General features: G+C 40.7%; 1 protein-coding gene across 2 annotated transcripts in view; it reads left to right on the forward strand.

Annotated features, from left to right (window-relative positions):
- The window catches only part of Gli (carboxyl ester lipase-like protein Gli), a 55,354-nt gene that overhangs the window by 14,667 nt on the left and 27,730 nt on the right, over window positions 1-12,957 (forward strand). For both annotated transcript variants that reach the window (XM_071585067.1, XM_071585068.1), the window contains exon 2: window positions 3,570-3,861. In XM_071585067.1, coding sequence (XP_071441168.1) covers window positions 3,570-3,861 — 292 coding nt within the window. The remainder of the gene's footprint in view (window positions 1-3,569; window positions 3,862-12,957) is intronic.

Raw genomic sequence — 12,957 nt, forward strand, 5'->3', positions numbered from 1 at the left:
AGTGTTTTTCGTGCATACTTCTGATAAGGTATTTTGATGTCCGTCCATGAAGTCTTAAGAAAGTTCGTTGGAGTTTTTCGAATGGAGTAAGTGCCCTGGGAGAACTCCGACCTCGCTTGGGAAAATTAGTCGTTGGAACAATTCTATGGACGTCTTTGTGCGGAAACGGTGGAGGCATTTCTCGACCTCATTGAGCAGATCTGGTTCATTTCCAAGGACAAAGTAGAACCAAGCACACGGCCGACTGCTGCGGCGAAAAACAGCTTCGCCAACTCGCATTAGTCCGTTCTGAGGACCAGGAAAGCCAATGAGTGGATGTAGGCTTGCACAATTTTTTTCCATTCTCTTGATCGTCGAAGGGGATAATTGAAATCATTCGGAAAGAATCGGCCGTGGTAATTCGATTGTCTCCGCACTTGAACTCAATCAAGCCTCCCATTGTCCATGATGAGAACTGAAAGGCCAAATGCATATATGCACTTTACAGAACGGAGTTTGGTCATTAAGAGGCCGTTCTACTTTAGGTGGGACAAGATTCATGGCACGAGGAAGGCAGAAAGTTTCAACCAGTGAACAACACATCGTGTCTTATCGTATTATCCATTGCTGATCGGTAGTCCTTATATTCTCAATTCTGCTCGTAATAATGCGTCTTATTAATTTTTTTCAGGTTTTTTGTGATTCATTAAGTGGTTTACTTTAAAATATTGCCCTATGCTCATTGGTCCACATTAAGTTCTTATATTAAAATTGCAGCTGGTTTACACGCACATAATGTTGCTTCCAATCGCTTGATTAGGATAAATATATTTTTTTCTGATTCCATACTAAAAGGTTGTATGGTGACATCGGGAGCGATCCATGTAAATTAAGCCTCCCGTAAGCATTACTTATTGATTTTTATTTCCATCGGATTTAATGTCACGAGTCCTCTTTCGGTAACTTTAGGGCAAAGCTTTCTGATCGGTTCATGGCCATGGAATAGTCGCTGTATTGGTAATGTATTGCTACAAGTAGGAATGAGATTGTAGAAGATTATCTCTCTCGTTTCGAAATGATTTACACCAGTTACAGTTATTGCGTCTTATGTCAGGGGTTTTATTTACCTATTACGTGATGCTATTTATTTGTTTATTTACGTCATCAATAGTTTTGAAAAGTAAATTTATGAAGAAAAGAGGGCATCGAGGCACATCTCTCTCTCTCTCTCTCTCTCTCTCTCTCGCCTGCAAATGCTGAATGATCTAAAACCAGAACAAAGGGCGTGATTTAAGATAGGGTTGATTAATTCTAGTATGATTTACTTCCTGAATAAGACTTGAGTCATAGAATCTGTATCACCAGGTTGGTGAGATATTGAACATTACTTTTCTATTTTAAACAAATAAAAATTACGTTCTCATCACTGAAACCGGTCTCTAATTTTACTGTCTAAAGAATTGACAGTACTTAGAGAAGTGAAAAAAAACTCGTAGACTTTTCTGGACTTTCTAGTCTCGCACGTTGTTCTCCCCAATTCGCATTCCGTTAATTTCCTTTTTTATTCTTCTCCTTCCCGTAGTGTTTTATCTTTCGACACACCTCCGTGAGTGAGTCTTCGCGCGTGAATCTGTGGAGTTCGTGCGGTGCGTGGCTACGCCTCGGGTTTCTGTAGGAAGAAGCGAAGCGTGGGCGAAAGTATCAAATGATCACGAACGCCAGCTTAACCAAAACTCTGAAAGTAGAAGGGGCATCAGCGTGGCCACTGCACAGAGGCATCAACTACACAGGAACTGAAATATCATCGTGTGTAGGAAAATTCGTCTTCGAGAGGAAAAATACTGATGCATTTAGGATAGATAATCGTGCTTTTACGCTGTCCTCGTGTGTGGGAGATGAATGGTGGTTAAGTTACCTTTGGACTTATTAGTAAGATTTTACTGCATTGCAATAATGGTTGTCTCAGAGAAGAATGAAAAAACTCTGAGGATGTACCGTTTTTTTGTCACCAAGTGGTGATGGAGGTGGCATTTAAAGGAAATACTTAAAACTTAACGATTAATTGAAGAAAGATTAATTAGCGTAAATGCTATCTTCCCACTGAACCACGAGAGTAAAATCCTTGTAAACTGTGAGTGAGTCTCCAAAGGTTCGCTGCAGATCACAAACCCGAATGTGTGTTTGTGTTCGCATCTCTGCATTCATTTTGATGTCATTCTTACGCTATTTCTGACCTCGCAATCCCGTTCTGGTGGTCTTGGCCGACTGTTGCAGTGGAGAGGACTTCGGCAGGCTTCTGTCTTTTGACTCCATGTGTAAATGTCACTTTTCCCTATTGTGATAGGTCAATCCTTAATGTGCATACATTCATAGTTGGTTATAGATGGAAATTTCTTCACTAAATTACAAATGTATGCCTCCCATCAAGCACCTACTGTACTCAACTCAACGGCAGGTAGGTACCTTGCATTGTTATACGCTGGTTTCAACGATAAAAACGCCATCGCTGCGAATGCTGCTTATTGTCATCTATTATTTTATTCATAATTTGGTAACATTTTCATGCCCCGTTTCATGTGCTCTGTATATAATTTTCCTAATTGCGTAACCATTGCCATATTTCCTTATATTTACCCTTCACGGACGGCATATATTCCGTAATTGACATGCAAGTTCGCGACTTCTTTCTGCGGTTCCCAAAAACTACCTCCACCCGCTGTTTTAATTTTTTTCAGTAACTATTCGTTCCGTTACTTTAATCACAGTACCTTCTAACTGCGCCATGTTTACTTTTCTTCCCATCGTTTCTTTCTTATTCCGAATTCCATTTAAAGCGCTCAGAGTTTAAGAGGACGCCTCGATAGCTTAACTGGCTATATCACTCGACCGGATATTGAGGGATCTGGGTTCGAATCCCAGTCAAGGCGAATGATTTTTATGCTCTGAAACTGTTGCATTGAAATGGAAAGGGTCTTTCCAAATCGTAGCTTAGTATCTCGAAGAATATATAAATCCGACTTGCTAACAGTCCCGTATCAAAATAAAGTTCTGTGCCTTAAATCGCAATGCTTCAATTCTGACTAGAAGTGAAATTGGAAAGACATCATTCAGAGCCTTGCCTATGTAAAAAAAACTGAAGTACTCCCAAAGCTTTTTTTAAAGTTATCGTTCACTTTTTAAAACGCGAACTAGCCCTATGTTCTGGTTCGGAGATCCGTACATTTTAATATCTTGTTATGACGCGGTGAATTACGTCTTTCGCCGTAAACAAAAAACTTGGTGTAAACCTCACCCATTTTTTCACTGACGAATCTCTTCCGGTTGATTTCCTCTTCATTGTTATCTGCCAGAAATCTCCTCCGATCAATTCCTCATTTGTTTTGATTCTGTTACGCGAATGCTTTGGGTTGACAGTTTGACCCCCATGTGCCTCCCCATTGCCAAGGACGAGCGAAGGCGGACTCGTAACTTATTTCCATGCCGCAGAGGGTCGCCGCTGTGGCGTGCGCGAGGGTCAACGACCCTTTGGGACTCATCCCCTTCCCTCTTCCTCTCCACATCTCTCACACTTTCTTCCCCCCCCCCCCCAGGTTCAAGTATCAACCGATGACCACCGAGCTGCCGCTGCCGGGGATTCTGGCAGGTTGGCAACCGGAGCTACAGGGCCGGAAGAGGCCCGATTCCCTCAACCTGGATATCAACGTCCTCGTCTCCACCAACTACGGGCAGGTGCAGGGGTTCAAAGTTTACCTCTACGACCACCCGGATCCGAGCGTTGGGTTCCGCACGGCACATTCGCCGGTCGACCGAGTGCAGGGTGTCGCCCTGGCGTTCCTGGGCATCCCTTACGCCATGCCACCGGTCGCTGAGGGCAGATTCAAGGCGAGTCTTCTTATCTAGTACTATTCTTTAAGGGTCTTTGACGCGCCGAGTATCCGAGGCTTATATCTCACCTTCGCCTGCTTCAAGAGCCGACCATGCAGTCAACCTCAGTGTAAACCAATTGAGTATAGTTGGACTACTAGTAGTAGTTGGAATTCGAACATTATAAATAAAATATACTAACAATTTTCCACTAAACAATAAACACAGTAATCAACCCGAAGGTCGGTTTGGTAGGCGATGATAAAGTTCACCCAGTACTAAGCCCTATATGGCGTGTGAAATTCACACACCAGGTTAGGGGGGCCTGTTCCTTTCCCTGCGCCGGTTATGGTTTCCCAGGAAGATCTGGTACTCGTAAAACCACGTAGCTTGGGTGGAGCTGCAGGCTTCCTGGTAATTGAACCTGGGCCCTCCGGTCAGTATTCCAATGCCTGGACTTCCGCGACCCACAATTATTTTTTATTTTTTAAGTTCAATAGTACGACCAGGTTTCGATGTCAGGTCAAGATGAAGACCTGAAGATGATGTAATACTTCGAAACTATTTGTTAGTCGTGCTATTACACTTATCTCGTGGAAAATTGTTACTATCTTTTCATTATTAACCTCAGTATGTCATGGAAAAGTATAAACTATGGAAAACATGTAATAAAGACTTGTTGACAGTTCTGTAAAGAAGAAATCGGTCGATTCCTTCATAAAACTGAAGTAACGATCGATGGTAGCTACGAAAATCGAAAATTCGGGAATCAGGTATAATATTGGGGATTTTATGTTGTTATGAGAACAGTGCACGCTTCGCGCACACCGTAACTAAAACAATAGAAACTGCAACTATGCCAGAGGCGTTCCGACACTTTGGTTAGTAATGAATTTGAACCAGAATATAAGTGTGAATACTGAAGGAATACTATTTAAGTGCACTGTATAAATCATTCGAGAGAAAGTTTGCAGCTAGCCTCACGTGCCTGTTTCTTGAGTTTTTGTTTAATTTTCCTGTCTTATTTATAAGTACGCAGAGATTGAGCAATTACTAAAGTTTCCCCTCCCCTGCAGTTAGTTTGAATTCCTCCATTTTTACGAACAATTTTGGTTTGTTGACATACAGGTATTTATCTGAGATAAGAGAATGATTATGATCTTGATGATAAAATTAAGATAACCGTAGGCTTCCACAATAAAAGAGACGGCGAAAACTGTTACAAAAAACTCATTTCTATGTCAGATGTTCAGTGATGAGTGATCATCGATTTTTTTATTCGCATTGTTTATTGGGCGGAAATATAATCCATTCATCCGTTTTTGTAATGTATTTTAAAATATTATTTTCTGAAAATAGGGATACCTACTTAGGTTAGTTTGATATTACTGCGCGAAGCCTAAGTCAGTATCTATTGGCGTAAATAATATTTTATTCGGGTGTGCACCGACAAAATCACTACTCACAACTCTCCGTGATAATTTTGTTCACCGTGGAGTGGTCTACCTGTATTGCTGAAACATCTGCTGTTTTTCCATCCGTCGAAATGAATTGGTTGCGTTTTCACATTGCATATTATAACAGTGCGTGAGCAGCAGTATTTTTACCACTAATTGGGACAGTTTGAGTTTCATTTTCAAATGAGACTTCTCCAAATCCCCCTTTTTTCAGCTTTGCTCCTGTTTCGTTTAGTCATGTTTAAGACTCACCTGTAACATGTCAAAGAAAGGTCGTACTAACGCTTATATAGCACGGGATACGGAAAGTTTAGACCGTGATGGAGGCTTCTAACTTTCCAACGGCCTTACCCTGCCCTAGAAACCTATTTATTAGAAGTTCGAGTTAATTTTTAAGGCATTAAAAGCACGCCGTAGTAAAATCAGCGCTTGAGTTGAGTAATTAAAAACACACGAGCGTTGTCGCCAAGAGACTGACTAGTTTCCCTTGCAAACATGCATTTGCTTTCGGCCGTCACGGGGCCACTTTCTTCGGGTAGCGCTCCATTTAGGGGAGGGAGAAAGTTGCTATTGCTTTGGAGGATTAAAGTTCATGGACATGCGAGCAGAGTCACTCGTAGTGGAGACACTTGAACGCAGCTCTCATCTTTAAGGGACCTTTTTAAGCGTTAAGTGGTCTGTTTCATTGCGGCTCAGTCAATTTTCTGAGCCATTACCCATTCTAGTCTCTATTCTCACGTGTGAAAAAATGTTCTTCTACAATGAGACTCTTATCTTAGGTATTTTTGTTATAAATGTTGTAGATTGAAGTAATATTCCCTGAGACAATGCTTTTCCCAGTACAGATTGGATGGTCAATTCGAGGCGAAACCAGGATTCTAGCCTGGTTTTTAGGGCCGGGTTTTGGACACTACAATTTTGTCAAATCTGTAAATTTGAGTTAATTCTGGACAATTGACCTTTTATCCGCCACTCTCTTGCATATGCCGTGAGGGGCATTGCGTTTGTGACACAAAGGGTATCGGGGAAAGTCACATTAAATCCCCTCTTACCAAAAACATCGTGTATTATACAGCCTCAGACCCATTACACCATTTACGTAAGCAATTGATTACTATGGATGGCTAGACCCATTGGTAACCTGACGCGATAACGGAACATATTAGCATGGCGGAACATTGCCTGGGACGGGGTAAAGGTAGACGCGGTCACGAGACTCGTAAGTCAGGCCCGTAAGGTCCCGACGAGGAGTGCGGAAGCAGCGAACGCTGTCACAGACACACACAACACGGCGTAGGCCCTCGTCAGTCGGAAGGTAAGGGGTAAAGGCAGGATAGACGCGGTCACGAAACTCGCAACCCAGGCCTCGTCCGAAGGTAAGTCAGCCAGCCATAGGGCACGCTGGCGCGACAAGCGCAACACAGTCGAAACCTCGCGTACTACCCGTATCGCGACCAGGGCTTTTATACCCAACTTTTGGAACCAGGGAAGGAATACTATGTCGCGTACTTGCGACATTTTGTCATTGTTCACTTGGGAGATTCGGAGGAGCCAGGGAAGGAATATTATGTCACATACTTGCGACAATACCATACTAGGTGTGATCCAAAAAAGACCCGACTGAGAAAATTTGAAAGCATTGGTAAATCTGCCGAAGCATAGAATAAAGCCAGAGTTAACATTTTAAAATGGGTAGAGCAAATATTTTTAAAATATATAGTTTGGGATTTGAATATTGGGATTAAATAATAAGATTTTTAAAAAAATTGAGTTGAATTAATACAAGTATTGGACACGCGAGAAGCATTTTTTGACAGCTAAATATTTTGACTGAGTTAATCAGTATGATAATTATATAACAATCACTAGTCGTCAGAAAGTTATCGAAAAGAAAAGTAACTCATTCTCGTATGATATTTCTGTAATTGCAATACAATGTTTATGTGTAAAAAATCCATTTAATCTACGTAAAAAATTGTTAGAGAGAATCTTTGTTTTTTCTTCAGGTATAAACAATCCATTTGCCAATATTTCTGAATTTAACCAAAAAGGTAAAACATTGAAAAGAAATTGCTTTAAAGAGGTCACATAAAATAATGCGCAATGGAATAATGTATAAGTTGTAAAGGTGAGGGATACTTTACACCTATCAACAGTTGTAATTATCCACAATTTAATTAGTGCAATCTAAAAGTAAAATTCTCAAAATATAATTTTTCAATTGATGTTAAATTGCATCTAAATGTAGAAAAAAGTAAAAAAGTCGTCTTATTTCCCAATCCCAAAGCCGATCTGACAGTATGATGTGGGTAGAGGTCACTCGTTACTAACTGTCAACCCTACGGCATATGAAATTAATATGCTCGGGTTATCTTCATTCATTGTTCAAGTTGCGCCTAATTTTGTGGAATTAAGAACGCAGAAACCCATGCTCGGTGTCAGCCTCGCAATGCGAGGAAGGCGACTTGCCGTCGTTGCGATATTGGAGCTCCCGATTGCACCCTTCAGGGGAAGATATTGATATATTTTGACGTTCTGTATTAAAGGGCAAAGCCGTTCGTTTATAAACTTTCGTATCTCCGTGTGGTTTTCGGTAATCAGTTGGGCGCTTCCATTCTTTCGAACAGAGCGCACCTTTCGGTCTGTGGAAACAGACTTCTGCGTCGCCGCCGTGTTGTAACTTATCATATTCACTGGCAATCATGATGCATTGCCCGTTATAAGAATTGAATCTGCGTGAGTTGTTTTCTTTATTTGTTGCAACTGGCGATTCTCTGAGTTGGCTCACCTAAGTGACATGGCCGACAGTGCATTTGTTAGCTGCTGACTCTATCGCGTGTCCAGAGTCGAGGCGACTGCAGTTGAACAAGTATGCTTTTTTCCACGGATTGGTCTTATAGTTAAACTACTGGAGGGGCCAGGGTTCAAAACCAGGCGATACCATCGCACCTTCCAACTTACGGTTATTTATGGGTGCAAGATTTCCCAGGGAACAGTAAGCGACATTGGAATAAGAAAGTGTAAAAAACTATAAACACAGTAATCAACCCGAAGGTCGGTTTGGTAGGTGATGGCAGAGATCACCTAGTACTAAGCCCTATACGGCGTGTGAAATTCACACATCAGGGTAGGGGGGCCAGTTCCTTTCCCTATGCCGGTTATGGGTTCCCAGGAAGATCTGGTACCCGAAAAATCACATAGCTTGGGTGGAGCTGCAGGTGCCCGGAGTGCCTTCCCCGGGAATCGAATCCGGTACCCTCCGGTCAGTGGTCCAACGCTCTACCCCCTGGACTACCGCGACCCAATAAGGAAGTGTACCCTACCCTAAATACGTGATTTCAAAAGCTGAAGGGCGTAACATGAGCATTGGCAACCCTATCTACATTGGCCGGCTCCGGTGGCGACTGGGTACCGTCCTCGTCTGCTAACCCGGAGGTCGCGGGTCCGATTCCCGCCGAGGTGGTTTTTCCTCCTCCTAGGGCTTGGGTGTATGTAATTGTCAAATTATGATATTAATGTGCAAAGTCCGATGTAAAGTTCGAAATGCTATTTTAGGACTAATGCTTAATAAATAAATTACCCTATTTGGATGTGGTTGATGCTGAATTTTAGAATTGCCATGCTCCGGTGAATTTGTGTTCTGCCTTTGGTTTCAAATCGTAAATCCATTTGATAGGAGCTAGTTTTTTTGCCACCTTATGTGATCACTCTGCTTTTTCACCTGATGCTATCGAATTAGTCACGAGTCGACGTCACGGGCGATGATGAGGTAGGAGGGTAGGCGGCGGGAGATCGGAAGAACGTCCTTTCTTCAATCGGAGCTGCTTATCTACTGCACCTGTTATCTCCCATCGGATACGAGTTAAACTTAGATAAGAATTTTTTTATTTTGTACTGGGGCGGATTACGGATTCGCTTCTCCATTTATTCTTACTGGCATCAAAGACCGAACGAATGGACATTTTCAGAAGTAGCTCAAAGCGTCTCAAGTAGTGGTAGTTATTGGGGAAGTAGTAGTTAGTTTTTGGGACGCTGCAAAATGAGGTTTTGTGTGATGCCTTAAGCATTTCAGGATTACAAGAAGCTATCGATCTGCAAGAAATACAAACCATATGTTTTTTATCTGGTGGACGATTTTAGCATGGTTATATGCAAACGTTAGGAGTGCAGAATTGGGTGTTTAGGTGTGAGGTGATGACGTTATTTCATTTCTTTTCTTACCACTTTTTATGTATTCTTCGTATAATTTTTGTCTTTTTGATATCTTCTGCCCATTCTCCGTTTCAATTTTATTGTGAAAGTTCATGCCCATCAATAAACAATTCAAGGGAATGAATAAGGAGTAGTTTATGGAGGCAAGTTGAGCTGGTTAAGAATATAGTACTATCGGTTGTAGAAGAATAAATAAGTAAATATTGATGAATGGAGTCTTTCCATTTCAATGGTACGTTAGAGAATGAATGGCTGGGGGTAGCTAGCCTAGCTTCAATTTGAAATACTAAAGAATAAGGAATTAAGCCATTCATGCAATTGTAAATCAACAATTTTTTATGAGAATCTGCCACTTTTATCATACATGTACCGAAGAGTATTATAGTTCCTGAAAGTACGAGGGTCATTAAATAAGTGAAGAGAAAAAGAGCCGTAACTAAAAAACGGTTAATTGGATTCTTGCAAAATTGTGATATTTATTGGCGTAGTTGCCCCCAATATGTCTGCAATAGCCTCATCTTTCATGTAGCTTCCTAATCCCTTCGGCCAAGAATTCTTTCGGTTGATCCCGAAGCCACTTTAGCACCGCTTCCTTGCCTTGCTCGTTAATGGCAGATGTTTTTCCACGTAAAGCGTCTTTGAGTCGTTCAAACTGGTGAAAATCAGGCGGGGCAAGGTCTGGATTGCACTCAGGATGAGTTGAGACCTCCCAACCCGCTTCTTGAAGCTTATCTCAGGTCAGCGTGGTTGTATGAGGGTGGGCGTTGTCGTGATGAAAAAATGACCCCTTTTGCCAAAAGACCAACTGTGTTTGCTTCTGGTACCTGGTTTAAGTTTGCGTTCCAGCATTTCAGACTGTACCCTGTGAGTCCAAAAAGATGGTCGGGAATCACCCGCGTAGGGTTGAACCTTGAATTTTACGCGAACAGGAGAGCTAGTTTTTTTCCACTCCATACTCTGTCTTTTGGTCTCATGATCGTAATGATGGATCCAGACCTCGCCGCAAATCACTATTCTTTAAAAATAATCGTCTTCTTCAATCGCACTTCATTGCTTTATATCTTGACTAATGGAAAGTCTCGATTCTTTTTTAGCATCTGTAAGCTGCCTTAGAGCCCATTTCACACTCATTTATCTGTACTTTAAATGGCAATGAATGATATTGCGTACAGTTGCAATACTTACTTGAACTTTCTAAGCTATCATTTCAACAGTAACTCTTCTGTTATCGCGAATTTGTGCATCGATCCTCGATTCAAACGAGGGACTAGAAACTTCGACTGGGCGTGCACTTCGGGGCTCAGCACCCACACTTGTTCGGCCATTGTTATACCGAACAACCCACTTGTAAACATTCGCATGGTTCATAAAAATTTTCCCGTATTGTAGCAACATCATAGAAAGTATTTCACTTAATTTTACACCTCCTGCGACTCAAAATCTAATGACAGAGCGCTGGTCTTCGAAGGTGCGATCTTCTACTGTACTTGCCATGGTGAACTGAATATTTTGAGGTTATGTTGATATAAAACAATCGAACGGCTGAAAAGAGCTCATCCCAAGTTTGCCAACTAACACCCCTGAAAAAAACGGTAAAGAGTCATTGAATAGTTTTAAAATGAGAGCACTTGTCTCTTCACTTATTTAATGACCATCGAATATTACCCGAATTCTCACCCCATTGTCGAAAAACCCTTCTAAATGATGTTTCCTTCATTTGCGTTTCTATTGTGCTCAGATGCGTGTATTATTGCCATCTTAGCTCATCAAATCATGGTGAACACATATTGTTATCTTTACTTTATTTTTGTCACAAATTTTTTTGCTTTTCTTAAATTTTTATGTCCCTCTCCTTATTATCTTGTATTTACTTTTATCTTTGGTTTATTTACAATCCATGATCTAAATCTTATATTTTTTCATTTGACCCGAATTTTGATCATTTCTAGCGGCTTTTAACTTTTTAAAGTTTTGCCCGTTGTGCAGAACTGCTGGGAAGAAATAATTAAGAGTTTGTTAAAAATTGACAATATCTGATTAAGAATTATTGTTGCACTGTTTCCTTTTCATGTGATCAGTCCTTGAATTGGTAAATGTCAATACTATACAATACCAATATTATTTGTTTCGAAGCTCTTATAGAAACATTCCATATGCAAGTGTGCATGTTTCCATCTGGATGGAAAGATATGTGTAACATTGTCATGTCTTAATTTGCAATAATTTCTACCCTTATTGTTTTCTCATGCATGTCCATACAAAGCTTTCTGTCAGTTTAATGTACAACAAATTCAGGGTATGACCAGAATGATAATTAAAAGCTGTGTCTGCTGATCAGCCCATCATACAGCTCGCTTACTGACTACCTAACAAATTCACCAATGACAGTGAAATTTTACAAAATGTCCATGTAAAAAACTAAATTTGGAAATAAAAAATAAAAATTGCATTGTGCCATTGATCTAAATTCTCACAACAATTAATTCTCTTTAAAAAACAGAAACAAAGTTTTTTCTCCTTATATGCAGATATGATTCCTTTTTTATTAACTAACTAAGAAGAACATTCCTTGAGTGTATCTGTAATCTGTCTGCTACTGCGTGAGCTTGGTGTTTTACAATGTGCCCTTTCCCGAAAAAATTGGTGGAAATGTTAGACAATGGAAAATGAATCCGCCATAGTTCTGTGGATGGGATGATTGGGTGAAATCACCCGGGTAAGGTATCCGCACTGCCAATTCCACTAATTAAAATAAATGAGTTGGGGGCTACCTTATCTCCAGAAAGAGCTCCTTTGGGTAGGAGAGAATGAGTTGTTCTGCTTCATACATATGCTTTCTCTTGATCCAGCTGGAATCCAACAAATGGAAACTACTTGCTCCAGCAGGATCTAACGATTACTCATCCTCTTTTGGCATTGTTGCCTTAAATCTTCTTCTATCAAAGTATGCTCACCATAGTCTTTTGGAAAAAAATGCCTAGATTTCAAGATTAAACATAAGTGAATGAGAAAGGGTTCATATGCATCACATATAAATATTTTATGACTATAATTAATGCAGTGGTGAGTCATGCTAGGAAGTAGTCATATTCTTTCTGCTGTATCACTCCCTGCCCTCCACTGATTCTGTGCAAATCCTCTCGAAATGGATGGAATAGGGAGCTAGGATCTCTGGGGTGATGATTTTGTGCACGGAAGGATGAGGTGTTGGAGTTGAGACTGGAGTATTAAAAGTGAAATACTGGAAATGTTATCAAATTAAAAAAAAATGAATTGACACTATTGAAGTTAGGGCTCCTAAGTATGAATTATCGGGGGAACCTGAAATAATAATGCGGTGGTATTCAGGTATTTTTGTCACCTAACAGTTCTACCTATGCTGTCACTTAACAGTAAGCTACCACCATAACACCTTCAGTTTGAAGGTGTTATAGTGGTATCTTTA

This window comes from Hetaerina americana, unplaced genomic scaffold (assembly GCF_022747635.1).
Source record: "Hetaerina americana unplaced genomic scaffold, ioHetAmer1.1.p SCAF_2, whole genome shotgun sequence".
NCBI classification, from domain to species: Eukaryota; Metazoa; Arthropoda; class Insecta; order Odonata; family Calopterygidae; genus Hetaerina; species Hetaerina americana.